Below are 24611 nucleotides of genomic sequence, written 5' to 3'. Positions count from 1 at the left end.
ACTATAGTCATGTTTTCATCAGAACAATGAGTAATTAGTGTAATATAATGATATATTTAGGTACTGATTACGTTATTGTTAGTTCCACCAAGTGTTCCTCGGCGTCCTTGACACCACCTCTAATAAACAATTGTTGCAAACAATCCAGACTCCCACACTCTGCCCGCGAGTTATGAATCTAATGCTTTAGTCTACCAGCTTTTGCCTTAATATATAGTAATATGCTGCCAGCTACAATGCTACACAAAATGGCAATAACCAAAGTATTAAACGAATGTCTTATACTTATGAAAAGTCCTTCTTTTCAACGTCTGTCTCAGAGTGATGGTCGCAGTGGCAGTGCCCCTCTAATCTTAGCGATTTGAAGCTGTGAGCGGTACTGCAACATTTATGGATAGGCGTGTCCTTACCATCAGACGCACGACTAGTTTGTCCAGTCACTTGATATTACTTAATTACATGCATCTTCAAATAGGAAAATAGTTTCTGGAAGAACCAACTTCCCGCTTATTATAAAACAAATAGGTATACGAGTTAAATTACTTAATTATTAATACAGGCTAATTTAGTAGTAATCAAAAAGAACAGATGAGCAAAATTAATGAAGAAAATTCAAATTTTATAGCATAGCTGCTAATGCACGTAGCTAATATAGTTAATAAGCCTAAGTTTTCGCGATTGTTACACATAGGAAATGAAACTATTTTTAGCCTAATTTGGTTCACGTAAATCATTACAGGTATGCGCGTGCTGTACCCTAGCCGCGTTGGACGGCTACAGCCCGCAGCAGGACCCTGACCAGTTCCACATCCAAACCGACGAAGACGACGAGCGCTACTTCCTGTACCAGACACACAATGGACAGTATCGAAAGGAGAGGAGACTTAAGGATGGATCTGTTGTTGGTTAGTATCATCTATTTTTTAGACGTAAGCCTATCTAGGTCGTGAAGCTTCCACTTCAAAATAAACGTTTTTGACCTCTCCCAATTACTCACTACACAATATTCGTCATCTCAAAGTTCAAAAAACTATCACAGCTTACTATCTTACAGATTAGTTTTTTATAAGTAGGTAGGTAGAAAAATCTTGAGACCTATACATAGCAGTGGGTGAAATCAGGCTGTATATGAGGTAGGTACACTAAGAGGCGTTCCCATAATGCCGTAACGTTTTATTTGTCGTTAGACCGTCTCGTCTAACCTGTTCCCATATCACGACTATCTGTTCTGACTGTGTCGTGGACGTTTATTTTATCGTTGAACAACTCTCGTGTCTAGCTGTTCCCGTTAGATCATGACGACAATTTATCGGTCGGCCTGTCAGCCGCCTTGTCGTTTATACGACAGAATCGTGCAAGCTGCGATTATCAGTCGCAACATTTTTATCGTGACGTTTTATTTATCGTCTGACGACTGTCATTCTACCTCTTCTCATTGTCACGACAGTCTGTCGTCGTAACGTCAAAAAAGTCGTGATCGACAGTTAATCGTGTTGTACTATATGTGAACAGCTTCATTCAAATATCCAAGCCACGACACTGTAAACCGCACGACTATCTGTCGTCATGACATAATCGGAACGCGCCATACTTTATGGCATTGTCTTGTAATCTCAGTTTCTGTGTTATCCTAAAAGCCCTTGATATTATAGCTTTGTTTATCTTAATGCTGCTATTTTTATACTATCAATTAATTACGTAATTACATATAGATTGATAAGTTGTATTTAGTTCTTTCACTTTCTAATTATTCTCGGTAATAAACTCGGACATAGGACTTACATGAAATGAGAAGTACATGTTACGGAACAAGCTGGTAAACCCGTAACTGTTTGGAAAACGATTTGTAACAATTATATAAAATAAAATTGTTACTTTCCGTTAAGTAAAAATGTTACATTGCACCTGACTTTCACTGATTTCCTAATAAAACTAAGTGTTAATTTAATATTGCCATAACAATTTCAAAATAATTTCAGGATCTACGGGTTGGGTAGGTGCGGATGGATATTTACGGTTACAAGACTACATTGCAGATAATCAAGGCTACAGAATCTACAAATCGAAAACAGTTTACGTTGGACAAAACCGACCCATTGGTGTAGGTATATTTTGCTTAAAATATTGGCACGTAACGCAAATTCCTAAACTTAAATCAATATACTTTTGCTTGCAGGAGTCATTAAAAATAGCAAAAACAGCACCAACAGATTCTGGCTTTGGAGTAACGCCGGCGCCTACACCAGCGGTACCTATTCCACGAGGACATTCACGATTTAGAACTACAACACCTACTCCCAATATACCCTCTACTTACCTATCATTACATTTCCCCGCCGAAGTTGCCATCACACCATCCCCTCTATCACCAACATCAACACCACGTGTTTTCGTTTCCCCGAATTCCGTAGATTCTTCCACAAAATACGACTTTAGGCCAACTGTATCGCCTATTACAGCCAGTGAAGCTTTACCTTCAACCAGTCCTTACGATTATGACTCTTCAAATACAAACACAATTGACGACGGTTACTATGGTAGTGACAGCTCTCCGTACAGACGATATGACGTCTATAATCCTAATTCTTATCGCCATGCTGACGACTGGGTCCGCAGGCAGCGCCCTGGATTGCGCCTAGGAGATGGCTACACTCCACAATTCGCAGGCTACGATGGTGTAGCTATTAGACGAAACGGCTTCCGTTACTATCTCCCAAAACAGTACCATGAAGAACAATCCGGAGATTCAGATGACAAAACAGGAAGTTTCGGCTATATTGATCCTTTTGGTATCCGACGAGTGATATATTATAATTCCTCTCCCGGCGGAGGATTCCAAGTGCGCAAAAATAACAGATACGTCGGGCATAACGCGACGCCTTACGATCCTAGACCTATAGATTAACGTAGAGCAAACAATTTGTGATAATGTGAAATTGGAAGTTACCTATTTATTTATCAGTATTGCTAGTGCACATGAACTGCACTTTCTTGGAGACAAAACGAATATAATCGAACGATGCGAAAACTTCTTAGCCATTAATTCATTGTAAGTGTAGAGTTAATATTTATCTCATGAAAGACGCTTCATATTTTAACAACACTTAGTTATAGTATACGTCTATGAATGCTTTGTACAGTTAAACGATTTTGGTTTTGAAATGTTTCTATTTTTATCTCTAAGTAGGTAATTTGTCTTTTAGAATATTTACAAAGCTTTAAAACTGTTTCTATAGTGGAACATTTTTTTTTTTCAAATCTCGGTGCCATTAAACCTGTGTATTTTGAGTTGTTCAGTGTAAAGCGTCGTCGTGTCATAGATAACACCATTTCGTACCTCTTCAGTATATTATTATTATTTTTAATAAATTAAACTTAAATGTTAATACAGGTTAATTTTTAATTAACCTTTTATTACTTTTAAGCCAAATTTTGTATTTTCTGGAAAAATTAATACAGACGTCTCATACAAATCGATAATACGTAGGGTGAAAAAAGTTGAAAAAAGTTTTGTATAGAGTCGAAAAATGTGCATGTTTTTTTTTTAATCGTAAAACAGAACTTGTTGTTTTATTAATGGAAATGTCTTGCTAAGAGGTTATGAATTAAAAATTAACCTGTGAATGGAATACTAACATAGTCGAAAGTTAAAAACATTTAGCAATATGCTTTTAGTTTATATGCAGGCAATAAAGTGTCAAATAAAAGATGATAATTTAATTGCATACAAATCTATGCAACATTATTCTGGGGTCATTGAACTAATCTTTGTTTGTCACAAACTACTTTACGAACGTCGAGAGTAAGTACTTAAAAAGCCTAATATGGAACATTTGGACGGCTTTGCACGTGTAATAAAAATAAAGATCTGGCTTAAAATTAAAATAAAAAAGAAAATATATTTTAATTTGCCGCGTACCTTTTAATTTTATGAGGGTGAACCTACACCTAACTACGTACTGCAAATTAGAGACTAATATTCGAAGTAAAGAAGGTTTATTTTAAATACTTGATGTATTTTGCTACTGATGTCCTCTTGATAATTAATTACAAAAAGTTAACTACCAGTGCAGACAATACGTTATTTTAACTGTTAACTAATAGAGTATGTTGTATCTTTTAACTGTTTCCTAATTTTTCGGTGTAAGTTAAAGAGTCATTGCGAATAATTTGCCATTGTTTTGTCCTGTTTCCCATTTATTGTGAAATTTCGAAGTTTTAATGGCAACTTGTTGCTGTGACTTGCCAGTGGGTTTTATTTATAATTTTCTAATGAGATTTCAATGGGTCTTGTACTTTTTATTTAACATTGTGTCTTTCTACAAATATATATTTGTTTCTTTAACTTACCGATTAAGAGAATCTAAAGAGTATGTTTACTAAGGTTATTAAATAAGTATATCTGTTAATGACTCCGTGTTTTATTGGAATTCATTCAAATTATTTTAAAATATTTCAGTACCTCTTAATTAATTGGATTTTAATTAGATTAATCGTTACCTACCTAATAACTTCTTTGTTTTAACAACTCCCAGTTTTGTTTCGTAACAGTTGATATTTTATTATATAAACGTGAAAAATATTGAACAGTATATTAAATGAAAACTACACACGAAAGGTAAACATTCTTGCTTTCTATGTTTCTAAAAACTATATAATTAAATGTCATACTTTGGTGCTATAAAATTGTTTTCTACTTTGCAGTATGAAATTTGCGCTGACAACGTGTTTGTTGCTGGCCACATCAGCGTTGGCCTCTAACATTGACTCTAGTCGTCAGGAGTCAGTGCAGCCCATCGATTACAATGACAACCTTCACTTGAGAAGCAATCCCGCTGACGGACATATCTTCTTCAATTATCAGCAGCTGCGACTTGACCAACCCCCTCAAGTGGACATCAGAGATGAAGAAATCGCTCGTTATATGTACAGAGCTAGGACTACCCCTACCCCCGGTTATCCAACTACGTCGATTCCGGTAGAAGAAATCAACTTAGATTTTTTGCCGTTCAACAAAGTGCAAGCGGAGAAACGCTTCCCATCTGTAGACATATGGCAGCAACGACAAACAACGAGACCACCTCCGCCGCCTCCAACGACCCTAAAATGGGAACAGTTTTCTGATAATTTCCAAGTAGACAATCAAGCGCAACATAGTCCGTCACAATGGGCTGCTCAATTTCAAGCCCAAGCTCCATCAACGGTAGCACAAGCATCGCCGACCTTTGCTCCCATTGTTGTGCTTCCAACGAGACGTACGCACGAAGCCTCGACTACTACTGTGGAACCACGCATGTTGCAGGAAGAAGTGCGCCAACCGATTGCGCACGCATGGCAGGAGACTCGTCCACTCGGGGCCAATAGAGGAAATCACAAATTTAGCTGGGACGATGTTTTATTGCCACTGCCACCTCCTCAGCGAAAAGTAGATACCCTGACCCGCGCACCTACTACGACTACTGCCCCAACCGCGCCTCCCGCGCCATTTGGTCCCCGTGTGTATGTGTACCCTGGTGGTCTCCCCCCAGCACCCCCTACTTTAACATCGTGGAATGGCGATAACTTGCGTTAATGGTGACTAACAATGGCTTTAATAAAGAAACATCGCATAACGAGCATTATTTTATATTTTTTAATTTTTTAAAAAGAAAACCAAGGGTGGCGGTGATTTTCAGTCGTTCTTGTATCAGCGTCAGTTTCATATTTTTTTAATATTTTTTTCACTAGACAATAAATTATAGAGTTTATTAATAAAAATCAATAAAAAATCATAGCATTTATTAGATATCAGCAAATTACACGCAAAATCTTCTATATTGTCTAATATGACCGATACACAATGTACCTAGAACCTTGAGGTGAACTCCCGAAAATTGAAGACAAGCCAGGAATGTTGAAGTTCGAGAGGTTTGATAGATTGAAATTAGAAATTGACGGTAAGTTTAGATTGGACAGGCCTGGTATATTAAAGCTAGATAAATTGGGTAGAGTTGGCAAAGTAAAACTAGACAAATTAGGTAAACTCGGAAGACTAAGGCCAGACAATCCAGGTATTGAAGGGAATTGGAACGCTGGTATAGAAAAAGGTAGCCATGAAATTAAGGATGGTGCGGGATCTTCCACTCTGATGACGAGAGGTTTCACTGCTTGTTCCAGTGGCGGAGGAACTTTGATTTCTTCTGGAGAAATGGGTTTTTCGGGTTGAGATTGTTCGTCGTGATTTTCAGACGCCTCAGGCTTGGCGTCATTAGCGTCATCGTCCTCAGATTTTCGGTTCTCATTGTTGTCGTCTTCTTCAGGCTTTGCATTGTTAGCGTCGCCTTCCGAAGGTGGTGCGTCATCGGCATCGACTTTATCAAGTTTTGCGTTATTGGCGTCGTCTTCCCCAGGGGCGGAGCGTTCAGCGGGTACAATCTCTGCAAAGCCTTTTTTGTCTTCGTTGGCTATACCATAATGCAAAGGTGGAAAAGCTGGAGCTTCTGGTACAGGCTCTACGATTACATAACTTCCGGGTGGAGTTGGGTCGGTAAGTACGTAAAGATGCTGTACAGGTGCAGCAATTGCTGCGCCAACAGCTAATAGTACGAGGAATAACATCTGCAGGACAAAATACGCAAGTACAATGAAATGTATACGTAGTGAAATTGAAATTTGACTTCTTCATAGAAACATTCCACTGAAATCATAAAAATTTTAAAATTATAGTCATAAATATGTTTTTGTGAAGAAATGAAGATTATCATTGTTATTATAGCAAACGTTTAATAATGGTTTAATAGATAAATTATTATAATAATATCACAAATTGTTAATTTTTATTTGTATTTTCTAATTTTGTGTACATATTACTGCAGGTGACTATACAATTTGCAGAAATTGCATTCTCACTACCAGCGAATTTGAATCATGATTATCAATTCTCAATTTGCTAATCACCAGGCCAGTCTGAGCGAATAGTCATTTCAAGATTGTACGAACGCGTATGTTATAAAAATATTAATATTTTATCACTATATAGTAAATAGCTCTTATTAACCGTAACTGTTATATAACTAAACTAAATAGTATCTATATATACTTCACGTATACATAAAGGTTACCTACAGAGATAGTGAGAACATAATCTTTGTATTATTCGCGGGGAAGTTTTAAATTTTTACATTGCATTCCCGATGCGATATGCAGAGAACTATAACTATATTTACTTACCACTGCCTTGTTCTTAGATAATACTTGACCGGACAGAACTATCAAATTCAATCAGAAACCCTTTATATACCGTCAAAATATCTATTAACTTAATAGACAAAACAATAAAGAAAAAAATATTAATTTCACATTATTAGGTTACAAAGTCCAGCATACCTCGTCTTTTCCACACTTACCTAGTAAAAGGTTAACAATTTTTTATGCTCGTTTATTATTGTAAATGTTTAGGAAAAATTTAATTCTCTAAAATGTTGTTTTATTCGACTGCTTAGAAAAAATAATTTTATACCTCAATTTGGTTTGTAGATCCTAATTTAAAAAAATTATAAATACGCACATATTCAACATATATGTGTGTGCGTATTTACAAAATATCTGCATAAATGATACCTCAAAAGAAGCAGCAATAACCAAACATGTTTTTAAAAATGTTACACAAAAAATTACCTCACGGTTTTTTTAATGTCATCAAAAATCCGGTTTTTTTGTTATTTATTCAAAATTTTCGTAAACTTCAAACGTCTGTAAAAAAGATAGCACACGACACAGATGCTTAGAACATGATTTATTACATTCTGTATACATTATTTTATTGAAATAAGATAAAAAAGAATTGATTTATTATTTAAACTGGTCATTATTAGCAAATAACGTTCCAATTAATTATTGGCTTTTTTAAAATTCTTAAAATTTAGGTAAAAACAAAATTATAGACTTCGTATAAAACAACCATGTCTGAAATGCTTCTAAATAGTCTATACTAGCTGCAATGTAAACCTTTGCACCCATCTTACAAACACCCTTTATGATTAACCTGTACAGCATTGAAGTTTTTGCCAAACTTTAAAATAAAGCTTACAAAAATATTGAGTTAACTATAGTTAAGGTTGTCTATAGTGTGATTGTATGCGTATTGTCATCATCATTATCTACAGTCCAACTTCACCCACTGCTAGGTACTGCTGCCAATAATTTGTCATCCAGTCTGACCTCGTGCGGATCTCCGCCAGCGCCAGTGCCCATGCAGACACACGATTACAATGGAATATTTACGTAGGTATGTACTTATGTACTTGTTGCATATGGAAGTACTAGTTGAGGATACCATACTCAAGATCACTCAATATGTTAAACAAAAAACATATACATCTTTTAATGCCAATTCATATATTTAATGTAAATCGTTGAAGAATCACTGAGCTAGGACAGTTTCCGGAGAGATGGGCAGATGGGCTCCCTGCATGACAGAGCCGTTCGGGCCAGCCTTGTACGTGGTCGTAATGGGCTTGCCGTCATCGCCGATGTAAGTAGTTTGGCCTTCAACCGCGAGAACGTAGCCACTACCCTCAGCATTAGGTACAAGGTAACCACGCTCAGATACTATAGTACCCTCAGCGGTGACGAAACGAAAAGCGTACTGGCCATAGTTGTCGCGGATCTCTTCATGCTTCAAAGCTGGAAGATTGCGTCTGGCCTGCTCAGGACTAATGGGTACCGCCATGGCGTAGGAGATAGCCATCACAACGCAGAATGTAACGAACTGTAAAAGAGGAAAATATTCAATTATAAAAAAATCTCCAAAACTAACGCATATCTAAACAACACCAGTTGTACCATTGGCACCCAAGACGTTTTTAATGATATAATAAGTATGCATTAAAAAGATGTAAAAGAAAAAGCTGAAACCTGTTTCGAAACATAGTGGCATCTATAATTTGAAGAGAGTAACAAAGAACTCTAGTAGCAATAGAGCTCCTTGTGAAAGAGTTCGTCCAGGGAAGTACCGCCACCTTACCTATTTCTGCCGCCAAGCAGTAACGTGAGCATTACTGCGTTTCGATTTTGAATGGTAAGGGCGCAGAGGCAGTACCCCTCAGATCTTTGAAATTTAAAGCTTTGATTGGCAACAGTTATGGACAAGTGTGTCGCTTACCACCAAGTAAAAAACTCAATAAACTTAAAATAAGGGAATCTATATAAAGTACAATTGCAAAAACTTACCGTATTCATGGTGGTGATTAACAGATGATTGCTTGAAGACGGAAGGATGACTGATGCCCTATATCGATTTACAACGGCTTAAATACTAAGTTGTTTCACACTACGAAATATAAATAATAATCATAAGTTACTATTGGCGGAAACTTGTTAATCTAATGAGTAGAAAGTGTAATTCATTGTTTGTTTGGTACCATAATCCAACAAGTAATTAATTCATATTCGTCACAGACCTGAACTACTTTTTGATATTAAACACGATTATGTATTTTTTTATTGTTCTAGTTTTAGAGTAATTAGATCAATTAGGTGTCAGGTTTAAAAAATCAATTTATAGTTTATCGGATAAGGCAAGATTTACCTGTTTCACATTTTTAACTATATATATTGAGGCGAAAAGTTAATGCGATACTTGTCACCGTGAACTTATCCAACTAGCATCATGGTAAGTAAAATCTAATACATTATTTTAAGAAATAATTTATGTGACGACTGACGAGTGATAACTTTTTTATTTTTTTATTGAGTGACATGGTATATTTGTGACTTTCATTCCTTTGTTAGCTGCTAACTGAGCAACTTACAACGCCCTTTTCAGGCGTGGTAACTTATACGCATAATATACATTTTTATTGTATTATATTTATTTTACAGCATACTCAGTTTTACACTTTACTGAGTTGTAAAATTAAGCGCATTGATATATATATAATAATACACAAATAGTTAAAAAAACTCAGACAACTAAATATATATACTAATTAGATTTATCGTGAAGTCTATATTTATATATTATAATTATTATCATCATCAACCCATTTCTACGTCCCACTGCTGGACGCGGGTGTCATCTCAGGCGAAGTTTTGGGCCATAGTCCAACACGTTGGCCCAATCCGGGTAGTGTACTTCACACGTCTTCTGAGGGTTGTGAACCTCCTTCGACGCGCAAGTTTCATCACGGTGTTTTCCTTCACCGAAAAGCTCATGGTAGATTTCAAATTAAATTTCGCATATAAATTCCAAAAACCTCAGAGGTGTGACCCCGGATTCGAACCCACGGCTTCTGCTTGAGAGGTGGTAGGTCAAACCATTAGACAACTACGGCTTTTAATATAATTATAATTAATATTCTCATGTTATTAATTATAATTATTATTCTTATAATATATATTACGTAATTATAATCATTATTCTTTAAAACCTCTATCACTATGAAATTCAGTCAGCGAATAGTCAGATTTCAATATAAAAAGTTATTTAATTTTATTATTATATGCTACACGAAATCCCTCACACTTCATGTCTTCCAGTATTTTACCGGATATTTTCATAAATCTGGTGACTACTAAACGTAATATTATAGAAGAACGAATGTGTTCTAAGTAGTGTATCGCGGTTGTGGAATCTTTAACTTGTTTTAAATAGTTCTGAAAAGTAATCTATTCAATAAAACTAATTTACTAATTAATTACCTATCTAAGTAATTACCTATTTGTCACTTCAACGGTAGTACATGTAGTTTAAACATTCTCTTTGTTCTTTAAAAATTATACCTTTTATTTACAATGTTTATTATTTATTTATTTATTTTTTTCAATAACTCTGCCTTCTTTATTACGACATAGTAAATATTATATTTATATATGGCTACTAATTTGTAATATGTACTTATTTATGTTGAACGTAATTATTAAATCATATTAACACGTTGTCACGTCAGTACAGTACTAATTAATGACGTGACAAAGTGTGTTTATGATTTAATAATGCTAACATTATATACTGGTCATGGTAAATAGATGTTTAAGTTTGAATTGTATGCTGTTGGATGTCCTTTTAATAAATAAATGAAGGATTAAGTGCGGATACCCAAGAATGCGGCGCATACAACTCATTTATTTGGGATAATAAAAAAATGTATAATATATGGAATTAAAATACGAATTCTAATGAACTGTATCTTGCAGGTTGGATCAAAACTACTATTATTACTTTTCGGAGCGACAATCGCTTCCTGCCACTTTCTGAAGAATGCTATAATTGGAGATGGATTGAATCACGTACCTTTGATGTATTCTTCCCCTGGACTATCGCAGTTCATGACTCCAATTCTTCCTAGTGGTGGAAATATAATTTACAAGCCACAGTTTATCATTCCTCCTTTAATTGAAAGGCTAATGAGGCCAAAAGCCGATTGTGAAAAAGATGGCTCTAAACATTATATACCTGTCATACCAGACATGGTAGTAAAGAAACCACTTAACCCGAAAGAATTCACTGTCATCGTTCCCACAAAACCTGAGGTTATCATTGAAAATAAACCAATTGTAGTACCTCAACCACCTGTGTTACCACCTTTTACGATGCCTGAAATACCTACATTTGTGGAAGAACCAAAAACGTCGGCTCCCGTCACCGAAAAACATATTCAGGAGAAAAAAGAGAATTGTAAACCATTGGAAATTCCTGCTCCTCCCGTTCTGCCTAAAATGCCCGTGTTCCCTATCCCAGAAAATGTTGACATTTTTCCCGATAATTATCCAATAGTTCCTGTTATATCTGGCATTGAACCCTTACCAGCCCCTGAATTTACTGCCGTTGAAATTCCTGAAGCTCCAATGTTACCACCTTTATCGCTTCCGGAACTGCCAGTCCCCAATCTTACAGAAGTTATTCCTGAAAACAAGCCAGCTATAATCCCTGAAGCTCCCATATTGTCACCTATACCTAACGATCATGTTTCAGATTCTTATCTAAACGAGATCCCTGAGGGACCTACGCTGCCACCCTTTGTTATACCTCCAATCCCTGAAATCCCTATTGTAGAAATGAACCCGGAGGCCCCTAAACCCGAAGCTGCACCAAACAATTGCATTTACGATGTGCCAGAAAGCGTGCCAAATGATAATGATATTCCAGAATTACAACCGGTCGAAATCCCTGAACCACCCGTATTACCACCTTTTACAATGCCTGAACTACCTGCATTTCCACCTATCGGAAAACCCGAAGATATTACTACCGTAACTGAAAATACACACGCAGAGAACAATCCTGAAACCAACGGCAATACACCAATGCCTGAAGAGAAGGAGCCTATGCCAGAACCAGTAACAGAAAATAAACCATTAGAAATTCCTGCCCCTCCCATACTTCCACCTTTGGAAATTCCGGAGTTCCCAGTTTTTGAAACTATACCTATAGAACAAACACCACCAAGTCCTGTCTTGCCACCTCTAGAGATACCTGCCCCACCACCAACTATTGTAGAGGTGCCTTATGTTACGCCGAAAGAAACACCACCGCTCATTTTAGAGGTACCCGAACATCCGTCTGTCACTGGAGTTATATCAGAACCTTGCGACAATAATGAAATAATACCCGAAAACAAACCAATATTAATTTTAGAACAGACGAATCCCGGACAAGGTGTGACAACACAACAAGTAGTGCCTGAAGTTATGGAACTAAACGTGGGTGGTGCGAAAGTGACGATACCGTCTCTTGGATCATTATCTTTCCCAAATTTCTGCGTTCAAAATCTTATAATCGATAGAGCACTTCCATCTATGATAATAGGAGAAAAATACTATGCTGAAAGTCTGGCTCCATATGTAGCAGAGCAACATTCGATGCTCCCCGTGTTTCAATACTATAAACGATAATGACCAGCGCTTAAAAAAAACTTAGTATAAAATAACAACAAGGTATAAATAAAATTCTTTTAAATACATATTCAGATAGTTTTATTACCTACAAGTATATAATTTAAAATTTATGTTAATAGTTGCCTTAGTTTTGTCGCAAATTCTATGTAACTAGAACTAAATAATTAGAATATCTGTATAGTTTAAGATACTCTCGCGCAAAAATTTAATGTTATGGGTTGATCAGGTTTATTGATAAGGTAAGCTCGAATTCCAAGTTCTTCGCCTCCCATCCATTTAATTTCAAACTCACGAAACAGCTGTAAAGTATAAACGTTTATTTTAATATCGGGTATTTATAACTATAAATATGTAATTAGTTTTATACATTATAGAATCAATGCATATTTACCCTCATCAAAGTAATGCAAATGTTCTGTTCAGCCAATCGTCTCGCAATGCAAGACCGGGGTCCAAATCCAAAAGGTAAACTCAAAAATGGATGGAATTTTTCATATTCAGGAGATCCTCGCAACCAGCGCTCAGGTTTAAACTTTAGAGGTTCTTTAACATACTGAGGTAAACGACATGCCAACATATTTTGTGTTACTATTACAGTCTGAAATAACAAACTTCCTATTTACATAATATTCTATAATTATTATATTTCGTGTACATCACAACAAGGTACTCACTCCATTAGGTATTAAAAACCCTTTCAATATAATATCTTTCTGTAAAATTCTGCCAATGCCCACTGAAACAGGATTAAGTCTTAGACTCTCTTTGACGCAACTCCTGACATAGGTTGCTTTTGATAAAATGTCTGCAGTTATAATATAATCTTTCGTTGGTAACAGCGTTAAGATTTCTTTACACAGCTTTTCTTGAACTGCTGGGTTCCGACCGAGGTGATAAAGAGCAAAACTCGTTGAATAAGCCGTCTACAAAAAAATATAAAGTTTTAAATACGCTTCTGTATTATAATAATAGCAAAAAGTATTGTACCAATACGAATATGAGTCTCACAGTATCAATAGATGCCATTAAAATATCAACCATCATGCCCTTAATATCTTTTAAATCTACGTTTGGAGATTGCAGAAATGACGCAATTAATGATTTATCTGTGCAACTATCTTGTTTTTCATAAAAGTCAATTTTCTTCAATAAAATTTCATTTGACACCCTGTGAACAATGAATGTATGTTTGAAAAATATATATCCATGTATGCATACATTAACTTACAAAAATATTATCAGTACATAAGTTTTAATAAAGATAAGTTTCAGAGCATACTTCTCTAAATAATTTTGTGATTCAGCCAATTTCTTGTACAAAGGTGTCTGAAACAGCTTCCACAAAAAACCTCTGTCTAATCTATTTATCCCAATATTAGATCCGAATGCTGCCGCAATAATACTACTACTTCGAGACTTAGAATCCAACTCTGTATGAGAGAAACTGTTGAAACGCTCATTGAAAGCTACTTGACCAATAACTGAAACATAATCACGACAAAAAAGAGCTAGTGGAAAAAAGCAAAACAATTTAATCAACGCACCAAATTCATTTGCAAACCCAAATCTAAACAAGGTTCCTAGTAAAGGTACCTCGTGTTTGCAAATTACATACAGGTTTCGAGTATTTACTTGATACATGTTCATTTAGTGAAAAATCATCATCAACCTATTATTACGTCCCACTGCTGGACACGAGTCTCCTTTCAGACGAGAGCTTAGGCCATAGTCCGGTACACTGGCCCAATGCGAGTTGGGAACTTCACACGTTTTCCGAGGGTTGTGATCGTTCTTCGACGTGCAGGTTTCATCACGATGTTTTCCTTCACTGAAAAACTCATGATAGTTATTTCAAATTGAATTTCATACATAAATTCCAAGAAACACAGAGGTGCAAGCCCAGCATGAGAGGCGATAGATCAAACCTCCTAACTGCCTCCGTGGCCGAACGTTTACCATGCCGGACTGCCACGCCGTGGTCCCAGGTTCAATTTCCGGGTCGGGAGAAATATTTGTACGGCCTACAATTATATCTCTCGTGAGTTTGGGTGTAGTTTGTGTGTCCATGGCATTCGCGACACAGGGTTTCCCTAGTACGGGGCTATGTTAGGTGTGTGCGTTGTTATAAAAAAAACCATTAGGCTACCACGCCTTTTTTAACCGACTTCAGCAAAAGGAGGAGGTTCTCAACTCGACTGCATGTTTTTTTGTATGTATGTTACATGATAACTCCGGTGTTTGTGCACCGATTTTCATGATTCTTTTTTTGTTGGAAAGCGGGTACCTCCATAGTGGTCCCATTTAATTTTGAAGAAAATCATCCACCTCTAAGAGTGGCTGTTCACGCACTAATATTCATTTTTATAAATAGCGCCTAAATTTTATTATAAGGAGCAATTATTGCTCTAATGCTCTATTTCAAGGCGTTTTTCTCTCTCAATATACTTTGAGTAGTGAGAACCGATATGTATTACCTCCTGTGTCAAGTTCCGTATAGCCGCGAACTAGGGGATGAATCCGGGTTTGCGCACTTTCCGGTAACCAATTTCAAAAAAACTTGGCAAATACATGTAATTCCACGTACTTTTGAGGTCAGTTTTTTTAGTACTCTGTACTGAGATTATTTGTTTAGTGAATCTTGACATTCTCTCTCTAGTAAATAATCTTGACTTAAAATCTTATTTTTTTCCATCCTCTAAGCTTAAAATTGACACAGGGAATGTATAAAATGCCAATATTAAATTTCATTGACAAATACGCAATAAGTTTTCAACAAAGCTTACTACTACATACTTTCCAAATTCAATCTATTGAGACTCTCCAAAAAATCTTCTTTACAAGATATGTTATAATCCTTAACATATCTCACGAGCTCTTGTACCACGGCATCAGTGTCGGTTACGTGCTCTTTTACACTTTGAGGAGCGGTAAAATTCTTTTGAAATGCACTTCGTAGACGCCACCATTCTGAACCGTTCCTAAAAAAAGGCAGCCGTTAACACGAGGACATGAACAATTTAAATTGATAAATCAAAAATACAAAATCTAATACCAACTGTATACAATCGATATATAATCTTACAACTACAACTTCTGAGAATATTCGTATATATACTGAGAAAATAGCTCTTTGTATCCCTTGTTAATTGAGAAGCGAGTGACTAGAATGAGAGAATTTGATCTTATGATATTGTATTGCTTAAATCTCACACAATGATCTGTATTGAACCATGATTGGACCCGTTTTGACTAAAGAGCCGTTCCTAAGCCCTAAGGTGTCACACATTAAGTGCTCCTAAAGCTATAGAAACGAAGAAAAAGAATCTACATGTTTTTTTTAAGATATCAAGTGACGGTACGGACAAGTCGTGCGCCTATATAGTGGTAAGCGACACGCTTTTTAATATAGAGCGCTTCAACTATTCGTAAAACGAATTATTGTGTTATATTATTTAATACATTATACTGGTAGTACTTATACCATTTGGTTATTAATTTTTGTTTAACTGGAGGTTCATTATACACATTGAAATTATGCCTTTTGTTGTTATACCTTTTATTGATTATATAGCAGTGAGTGATTATATCCTTAGAAATTATATCAAATGTTGTTACACCAAGTGGATATAGATTATTTGTTGTTATATCTTCCATAACACACCCTTCATATTACATATATTAATAGTTCCAAACATATCAAAAATGATAGAATCCATTATATCCACAAGCATTATGGAACATTTAGAAACAAACGACTTATTATCCGACAGACAATTTGCTTATAGGAAAGGTAAGTCCACCACAGCTGCCGCGCAAAGTGTAGTGGGTTCTATCATTACCAGCTTTGATGATGGGTGTAAAACAACAGGAATTATTTGTGACCTCACAGGGGCGTTCGATGTAATTGGGAATGAATTACTAACACAAAAATTAACTACGTATGGTATCACCGGAGTTGCCCACGATTTATTAAAAGCTTTCTTAACAAACAGAAGGCAAGCAGTTCTAGTCTGTACGGACGGCAAAAAACCAACTCCGCTGCTGGTGATATCACCATTGGCATCCCTCAAGGATTGGCTTTGGGTAATATGTTGTTCCTGACGTTCATCAACGATCTTGCGCACAATATATCTGAGGGCTTAGTAGTTCTGTTTGCATATGACTCTACTGTTATAGTGTGTGCTAAAAGCTTTACAGAATTGGACGAAAAAGTAACATACAAGTCTGCTCAAATCCTGACTTGAGCATTGAATAGAGTTCTGGAATACGACCCTTAGAATCATTAAAGCAAGAAAATATTTATTTACGAAGATAGCAATCCGCCGGTGTTATAAACGTGTGGTTTGCTCAGTCTGTAATGTTCCATAGCTAAATGACTTCTCCTTGCAGGGTACCGATCGTCTTGACGAAACATAGCCTCTATGACCTCTGGCTCGTAAATATGCAGTACTCTTATTCCTGGTTCTTCTCTCACGAAAGGTCCGTAGCGTTTATAATTTAGCCATGCGATCTCGTCTAGACTTTCGGGCTTGTAATCTCCTGAAAAATTAATATTTAGAAGCGAGATTTTTTTTTTTCTTATAATATACAATTAAACAAATTGTACTACGCAAACATAATAATATCAAAAATGTGTTTTTCCTAATATTATATGTACAAACAACTCTAATGATGCTTTTCCACTGGCGATGGCGAGGCGAAACGAAACAATGCGAGACGAGGATTGAAATTTGTATGGCAAAATTTCAATTCTTTCGTAGCGAATATTGGTGGAAATGGTCTGGATTGACAACACGAGAATTCAAAATAATATTTGTTATGAACCGTATTGAACTTTTTACAATATTCTACCACTTTTGAAAATTCAACCACAGTCCTCCACCTTTCCTCGTATATCTGCACAAGTTGTTGTAACTCGTATATAACACCTAGGACAACATATATTAAGCTATAAGTAATATTAAAAACGATTGTTAAATATACATAATTGCATTTAATTATAAGCATGATTCTAAAAGAAATCTTGATCTTATAAATCAAATTAAAATTTTATAACAAAACAAAATGTTCAAATTGCAGCGATTAAGTTTGTTTGTTACTTTTTTTAGGAAGTTGCAGTTACAAAATTACGGCTAAGTAAAACACATACTATAAACCACAAAAAGTGGTATACAGGTTGACAAATAAAATACATTTGTAACAATATTTTTTTAATAAACAAAATAGTAACTGTCCGATTGAAAACCGTAGATAAATGACAAGTAATGTATAATTTGCAAATGAATTTACATGAGTATGATATAATTGTAATATGAATTATGTAAGTAGGTACAGCGGACCTTATCATCTAGATCTGCCCAACGTGGGCGATAACGCCGCCTAGTGGGCGCTGCAGGCCTATAGGAGGGCGGTAAGAGACCCAGAAAAAAAATGGGGGCGTAGTGTAGAGGATTAGGGGGAGATTTGTAATTTCATCTAGGAAGACTCTTAGACACCGACTGAGCTGTCGACTCTCGACTACAACTTGTGCATCAACTAATATTAATTAAGGGATTGCTAAAACTAACTCGGTTCGATATTTCTCTCCGTGAGTTCATATATCTGTCCCGTTTTATTGAATAAATAAAATAAAAATCATGTCAATCAGTCGCTCTATTTCGAATTGAAAGTAGATAAGCAACAAACAAACAAATAAAAAGGCAACAGACACAGTTTCGCATTTTAATAGTTATTAGTATTCCTAGATAAGTAATTTTCGTAGATAATAGACCACGGGCAATCATGTTTTAACAAGTTTTTGTTAAATAACCCGATTTGTGCATTCCTGTATCAATCGGCTGGTTCATAGAATACTTGTTCTTACTTGTTGAGTACGATTGAGCGTCGAATGAGATAAACGAGTTTATGCATGTTTGTCTTATTCCTGTCGGTGCGTTACGCTTATGCAATCCTATATAAACAACGTAATATTTATTTTATATTCATTTGTGATTTCGCGCGTAATAGATAAGCAGTACTTGACTTCAACACTTACTTACGTATTTCTAAAAAAGAAGAGACGGCAATGCTGTGCGGAATATATTAAATTCGGATTCATTGAAAATCCCACAAACCCATGGGTGAAAACTTTGAAGAATCATTGTGCAATCGTCTGAGGACTAGTCAATTCTCAATTCAGCTCGATGAGTCCACTTTACCAACTAATGAAGCATTGTTTGCTGTCTTACGTGAGGTTTATTAAATATGAGAAAATATGTGAAGAACTATTGTTTACTACAAATTTAGAGACCGATACAAAAGGCGAAACCATATTCAATATACATCGGAAAAGTTTTGTGATGAGAAAGAGATTCCCTTGAAAAATATTATATCAGTTGCTACGGATGGCGCTCCGGCTATGACAAGGTGGCATAAAGACTGCATAGCGTACCTAAAAAATAAAATTCCAGATGTCCTTACATTGCGTTATTCACAGACAACATTTGGTACGACTATTTCAATCTTAGAGAATGGAAAAAATTTCAATCACTGCAATATGTCATCAAAGCAGTCAATAAAATCCGTAACAGCTCTTTGAACGATAGACTATTTCATCAGCTTTGTGTTACTAATGACGAAGATTTCAACCGTTTGTTGTTTCATGTTGAAGTTCGTTGGCTACCAAGAGGCAATTGTCTGACTCGAGAGTTCTTGGAAACTAAAGATACAGAATTGCGCAACAAGCTCATTACATCAAAGAATGATATAGCTTACATGACAGACCTGTATAAATTGTTCAACGTCGTGAATCTCCAACTGCAAGGCGATGAACTAAATTTAATTAAAACAAAAAATGTTGTTGCTGCTTTCGCAGCCCAACTGCTTCTACACAAAAAGAATATGGGCAGACGTGAGTTTCACAATTTTCCGAATTTATCAGTATCCTGCAGTAACGACGACTTGTTTGCCTACTGCCAACATTTGGAAAACCCCCACATTGACTTCACCGAACGATACCAAGACATTTTGAACTTGGAAATAACAGACTGGGTGTTGGATCCGTTTTCAAATGTCAACACAGCAATATCACCTCAGCTGGAAGAAGAACTTATAGAATTGACAACGAACGGGGAAATAAAAATCAAGTTCAAAAATGGCTACCAAGAATTTTGGCTACAAAAACCGATCCCGCTATTGTACCCTGGATTGTGGTCAATCGTTCAACGATTCTTGATAGCATTCCCATCGTCTTATTTGTGTGAACGTGGTTTTAGTGCTGTGACAACGCTGCTTACTAAAAAGAGAAATCGTTTGCATGTTAGTGAACGTGGTGTCTTACGGCTGTTCTTGAGTAAATTGGAACCTGATATCAACAAACTTATTAAATAGCATCAGATTCATCCTTCACATAAGTTTTTATATTAAAATCGATTATGTTTGTTTTATTTTGAATAAAAGATACTCTGTCTGAATACTATAAAGTTGCGTTTCAATAATCATTCTCATTGGCAGGTGTAACCCGTAAGAGTTAACTTGAAACCTGAGCGTCTTTGTGTATTACCTACTGCGCTCAGGTCTCAGGTTAACTCTTGCGGGTTATAGTAAAAGTATCGTTTAGAATGAATGTTTAATCTCCGCTAATATAGCTCACAATAATTAATTTAACTTGAAGTTATAGTGGTTTTTAAGTAGGTGAAAAAATGGGGGCGCTTAAAAATTTTAGGGGTTGATGATGTTGCTCGCTTCCGTAGGTTTATCCTTGAGACCCTACAAGTGACCCCTGTGTGGTGCTAAAGAGTAACAACTACCGGTGGTAGGCTACGGCTGTGGCTGGTAACAACCCTCCCGACGCAGTCGAGTCGCCAAATGGTTTACCCGTGTTCCGGCTCGTGTTCGGGAGTTGCCATTAGGAGGACGGGTCTGAACAGTTGCATTGCACACTGAGCACTCAGTTCTGGAGGCTAGCGGGATCCGAAGCACGGTGCACCGCTGGCCGACCGTGGGAAGTTGGGGGCCCAAGTAGCGGGAAAGCCATCCCTGAAAGACTGCCCCGCCACTAAACAAAAAATCCCGGAATGCTCCACCTTGCCGGTTGACGACCGGTGGGGAGGACTAGGTGGCTATCTCTGGGGGGTTCGGGCGTCCCCGCGGTCTCCAAACCGATTGTACCCTCGTGTGGCAATGTGAGTTTGCTGCTTGGTTGGACGACGCAATGCCTCGTTCAACTGCCTTCCTCCTGCCTATTCGCGTCTCCAATTTAAAAAAATGAGTCACAAAAAAGGAATACATTTTTCACAGCGGTTGCACGTCCTCCCATTAAAAGTGCACCTCACCAACATTAGAGGGCTGCACTCAAATATGGAAGCGGTCCACCACCACCACCTGGAAACCGATAAACCGCATCTGCTGTTCCTCACCAAGACGCAGATCAGATGTCCGACTGACATGGCGTACCTCAGCTACCCAGGGTACACTCTGGAGCACAGGTTCCTACCTCGTGCCGGAGTCATTGTGTACGTTCACGATGACATCTGTGTCTAGCGTCTAAAGAACCTTGAAGCACCGAGTCTTTCTATTTTGGGGCTTCTGGTTGACACAGGAGTTCCCAAATAGTATACTGCTGTGTCTACGGCTCGCACAGTGGAGATCAAGAGACAACCAAGCTGTTCCAACATTTGAGCGAGACGTCTGATGAGGCTCAGCTCAGGTATCCAGCGCCGCAACTAGTCATTCTGGGGGACTTTAATGCACACCATCAAAAATGGTTGTTCCCATACCAGATGACCGATCATGCTGGGAGAGAGACGCGAAAACTTGCGTTATCGCTAAGCCTTTCCCAGCTTGTCAGTGACGCCACAAGACCTACTGCTAACAACTGATCCAGACCGACACTCGGTGGTTGTGAATGCACCATTGAGTACCTCTGACCACTGTCTGGTGAAAGCTGTATCCGTATACTCCCCACCCGATCAGGGCCCCAGTGGTACGAGACGGGTGTGGCGATACAGGTTAGCAGATTGGGACGAAATGCGTCATTTTTTTCAGGGCCAAGTTCGATCATGTGCGCCGCATAGGGGCCAAGCTTGCCTCTTTTCCAGCAGGCAGCAAGTCCTTTTGGTCCCTGACCAAAGCGGTCGAAAAAAACTATAGTAGCCACTAATTACCATCTCTGCTGAGGCCAGACGGCTCGCAGGACCATACTGCGGAAGAGAAGGCGAATCTCTTCACCTCACTCTTTGCAGAGAGTTCGCGTCTGGATGCCGCAGGATACCTACCACCTTCTTTATCTCTGACTGGATGCACTATGGCGCCAGTTCGCATACACCAAAAAGAGGTACTTAGAACTCTGCGAAGTCTAGACGTGCAAAAAGGAAGCAGAGCCTATAGTTGACCCTTCTATAGTTCTATAGTTGACCCTATCAACTATAGAACTATCTCAGTCACTTCCATACTCTGCAAATCTATGGAACGTGTACTTAACAACCGTCTCCTGTCGTACCTTGAAGACAACCGCAGTGATCGCCAATACGGATTCCGAAGAGGGCGATCTACTGGGGATCTTCTTGTGTATGCCTCTCACTTATGGAGCGAGGCTATAGAAGAGCATGGCGAAACCATTGCAGTGTCTTTAGACATTTCTAAGGCCTTTGACAGGGTCTGGTATGCAAGCCCTTTAAGCAAGCTTTCCTCTTATAGGGCTTCCCACAGACCTTTGCAATTGGATTTCGGATTTCTTGAGTAAACGTTCGATTCGAGTGGTCTTAGAAGGCTACTCTTCCGAATATAGAACGATAATAGAGTTGCTCAGTTGAGTTCCTCAGGGTTCTGTACTGTCCGCAACCCTCTTTCTGCTGCATATAAACGATATGTTGATCCCAGGTACCTTTGGGTATGCCGACAGGACAGCACAGTTGTGGACAGGTGCTTGACCAATGCAAGGATCAGTGGAGAAGAAATCCAGTCTTGTCGAGAGTCCATGGTTACTCGTTTGAATTTGACACTTAAGGCAGTCTCCGATTGGGGCGATGCCAATCTTGTCAAGTTTAATACTACCAAAACGCAGGCGTGTTTTTCCTCCACTAAACGGAGTCCCTTTTCCCTGACGCCAACCGTCTTCACCTACTTGGAATGGACCTGTCGTCCAATCTGAACTTCGGCAGTTACATTGAATCCGTGGCCAAAAATGCAGCCAAGAAGCTTGACATCCTTTGCAAGGTGAGGCGATACTTCGCACCGGGACAGTTGCTTCAGCTGTACCAAATACAAGTCCGGTCGTGTATGGAGTACTGCTGCCACTTATGGAATGGCTCTGCTAAATACCAACTGGCCACCTTAGATTCAGTAGACAAGCGTGCTAAGAGGCTTATAGGTGACTCGGAACTAGTAGAGGCAAAGCTGCAGAGCCTTGAACACCGCCGTAGAGTTGCCAGCTTATCGGTATTCCACAAGATATCACGGAGAGAGTGCGATGGAATTGCATAATTTGATTCCGCCTTCCCCTTTCTATCATCGGGAGACTAGACGTGGGCGGGGGTTCCATCCCTATGTTGTGGATATTCCCCGGATTCGCACGAAGCGTTTCGCTTCCACATTTGTATGGCGCCATTCTATTTGTATGGCGAGCGGCTAGGGAGTGGAATTCCCTGCCTGCAGACTTGTTCCCCGAACGTTATAACTTGGACCTTTTCAAGGCGAGATTGTATAGACATTATTTAGGTGTGCATGCTACATCCTCGCACCTCATCGTCACTTTCCATCAGATGAGATGGAGGTCAAATGAGCACTTATTTCAAAAAAACAATATATATATTCTCAAAGTGGGCAATAGACAAACTAGGTTTGGGAACCCCTGATCTAGATAAATATACTCTGAAAATGGCTCATTAAAATTACAAACGTAAGTATTGTTTACTACAGGGTTTTCAACTTTTTCGGTGCAGTTTGTAGGCCTCAGTATGTGGCCGTAACCTAATTTTTAAATATATACGAGTAAATAAATACTTACTACTTAAAATACAGTACTTACGGGGACGGAATTAGGAAAGTATCAAGTTAGATATTGATTGTAGTTAACTTACCAACAAGCGGCAAATATTTATAAATAGTCCCTATTATCGGATAGCTTTTAGGACCAGGAATTTCATTAAAACTTTTTAAATTATCACTCGACATACACTTGACGTCGTCGTTTACAACTGTAGAACGAAATCTACAGTCGTATAACAGACGACTTTTACAGTAAAACATTTTTTTGCCTTTTATTGTAGATTTGTACATGTTTAGAACACGTTTAACGTATGGACGATTGCACACTACTGACTTCGTATTACAGACTATGCAGCTGTCGTCCGGGCGAAATAAGATGCGCATTACTTAGCAAACAAAAATAAAAGAGCGTTGGGGAACAAGATTAGTATACATAATAAATCATTCATCATATCTCTGCGCCAACTATACCTACCTACCTGGGTAGACGGGGCAGGTAATTCAAGTAGAAACGTAGCAGACAACAATTTAAAATGCGTAATTCAACCCATGACCATGTTAAATAAAGGAATAATAAAATACATACATGTGCAACAAGCAAATTGTCATTGTGTGTATAAGACCATTGTGTTCAGTACATACGTGAAACGCTGTAACTTTTAATAAAGGGACTCCTCTCAAAATCATACATTATCTACCTACTCAACATAAAATAGCTGTACTTTATACAATGTCAGAGAGGTAACGATTATTATTTTATATTACTTAAT

General features: G+C 37.6%; 4 protein-coding genes across 5 annotated transcripts in view; 2 read left to right on the top strand and 2 right to left on the bottom strand.

Moving 5' to 3' along the window:
* Positions 1-3480, top strand: part of LOC113236513 — a 49517-nt gene extending 46037 nt beyond the window's left edge. Inside the window, exons 3-5 of the mRNA XM_026472620.1 lie at positions 740-905; positions 1980-2101; positions 2177-3480. Of these exons, the coding sequence (XP_026328405.1) occupies positions 740-905; positions 1980-2101; positions 2177-2905 (1017 nt within the window). The 3' untranslated portion in view covers positions 2906-3480. The remainder of the gene's footprint in view (positions 1-739; positions 906-1979; positions 2102-2176) is intronic.
* Positions 3481-8288: 4808 nt separating this feature from the next.
* On the bottom strand, positions 8289-9222 carry LOC113236996 (flexible cuticle protein 12-like). The gene is made up of 2 exons (XM_026473236.1): positions 9211-9222; positions 8289-8749 (listed from the first exon to the last, which is right to left on the bottom strand). The coding sequence occupies exons 1-2, from the start codon at positions 9217-9219 to the stop codon at positions 8402-8404; spliced, it is 357 nt and encodes a 118-aa protein (XP_026329021.1). The 5' UTR covers positions 9220-9222; the 3' UTR covers positions 8289-8401.
* Positions 9223-11277: 2055 nt separating this feature from the next.
* Positions 11278-12873, top strand: LOC113236742 (protein PELPK1-like). The gene has a single exon (XM_026472908.1). The coding sequence runs from the start codon at positions 11278-11280 to the stop codon at positions 12871-12873; it is 1596 nt and encodes a 531-aa protein (XP_026328693.1).
* A 123-nt stretch (positions 12874-12996) lies between these two features.
* LOC113236521 (cytochrome P450 302a1, mitochondrial) lies at positions 12997-24043 on the bottom strand. 2 transcript variants are annotated; one of them, XM_026472629.1, is made up of 8 exons: positions 23934-24043; positions 17184-17415; positions 15670-15854; positions 14156-14357; positions 13885-14044; positions 13551-13799; positions 13268-13474; positions 12997-13175 (listed from the first exon to the last, which is right to left on the bottom strand). In XM_026472629.1, exons 1-8 carry the CDS (start codon positions 24025-24027, stop codon positions 13059-13061), a joined length of 1446 nt encoding a protein of 481 aa, XP_026328414.1. In that variant the 5' UTR covers positions 24028-24043; the 3' UTR covers positions 12997-13058. The 2 variants fall into 2 exon arrangements, with proteins under 2 accessions (XP_026328414.1, XP_026328415.1); XM_026472630.1 differs by having other exon boundaries at positions 17271-17415.
* Between the last annotated feature and the right edge of the window lie 568 nt (positions 24044-24611).

Source organism: Hyposmocoma kahamanoa, unplaced genomic scaffold (assembly GCF_003589595.1).
Source record: "Hyposmocoma kahamanoa isolate Upper Pololo Valley unplaced genomic scaffold, ASM358959v1 92, whole genome shotgun sequence".
In the NCBI taxonomy this organism is placed as follows: domain Eukaryota; kingdom Metazoa; phylum Arthropoda; class Insecta; order Lepidoptera; family Cosmopterigidae; genus Hyposmocoma; species Hyposmocoma kahamanoa.
The sequence above is the reverse complement of the archived record's forward strand: the minus strand, read 5'-3'. Positions and strand labels throughout refer to the sequence as shown.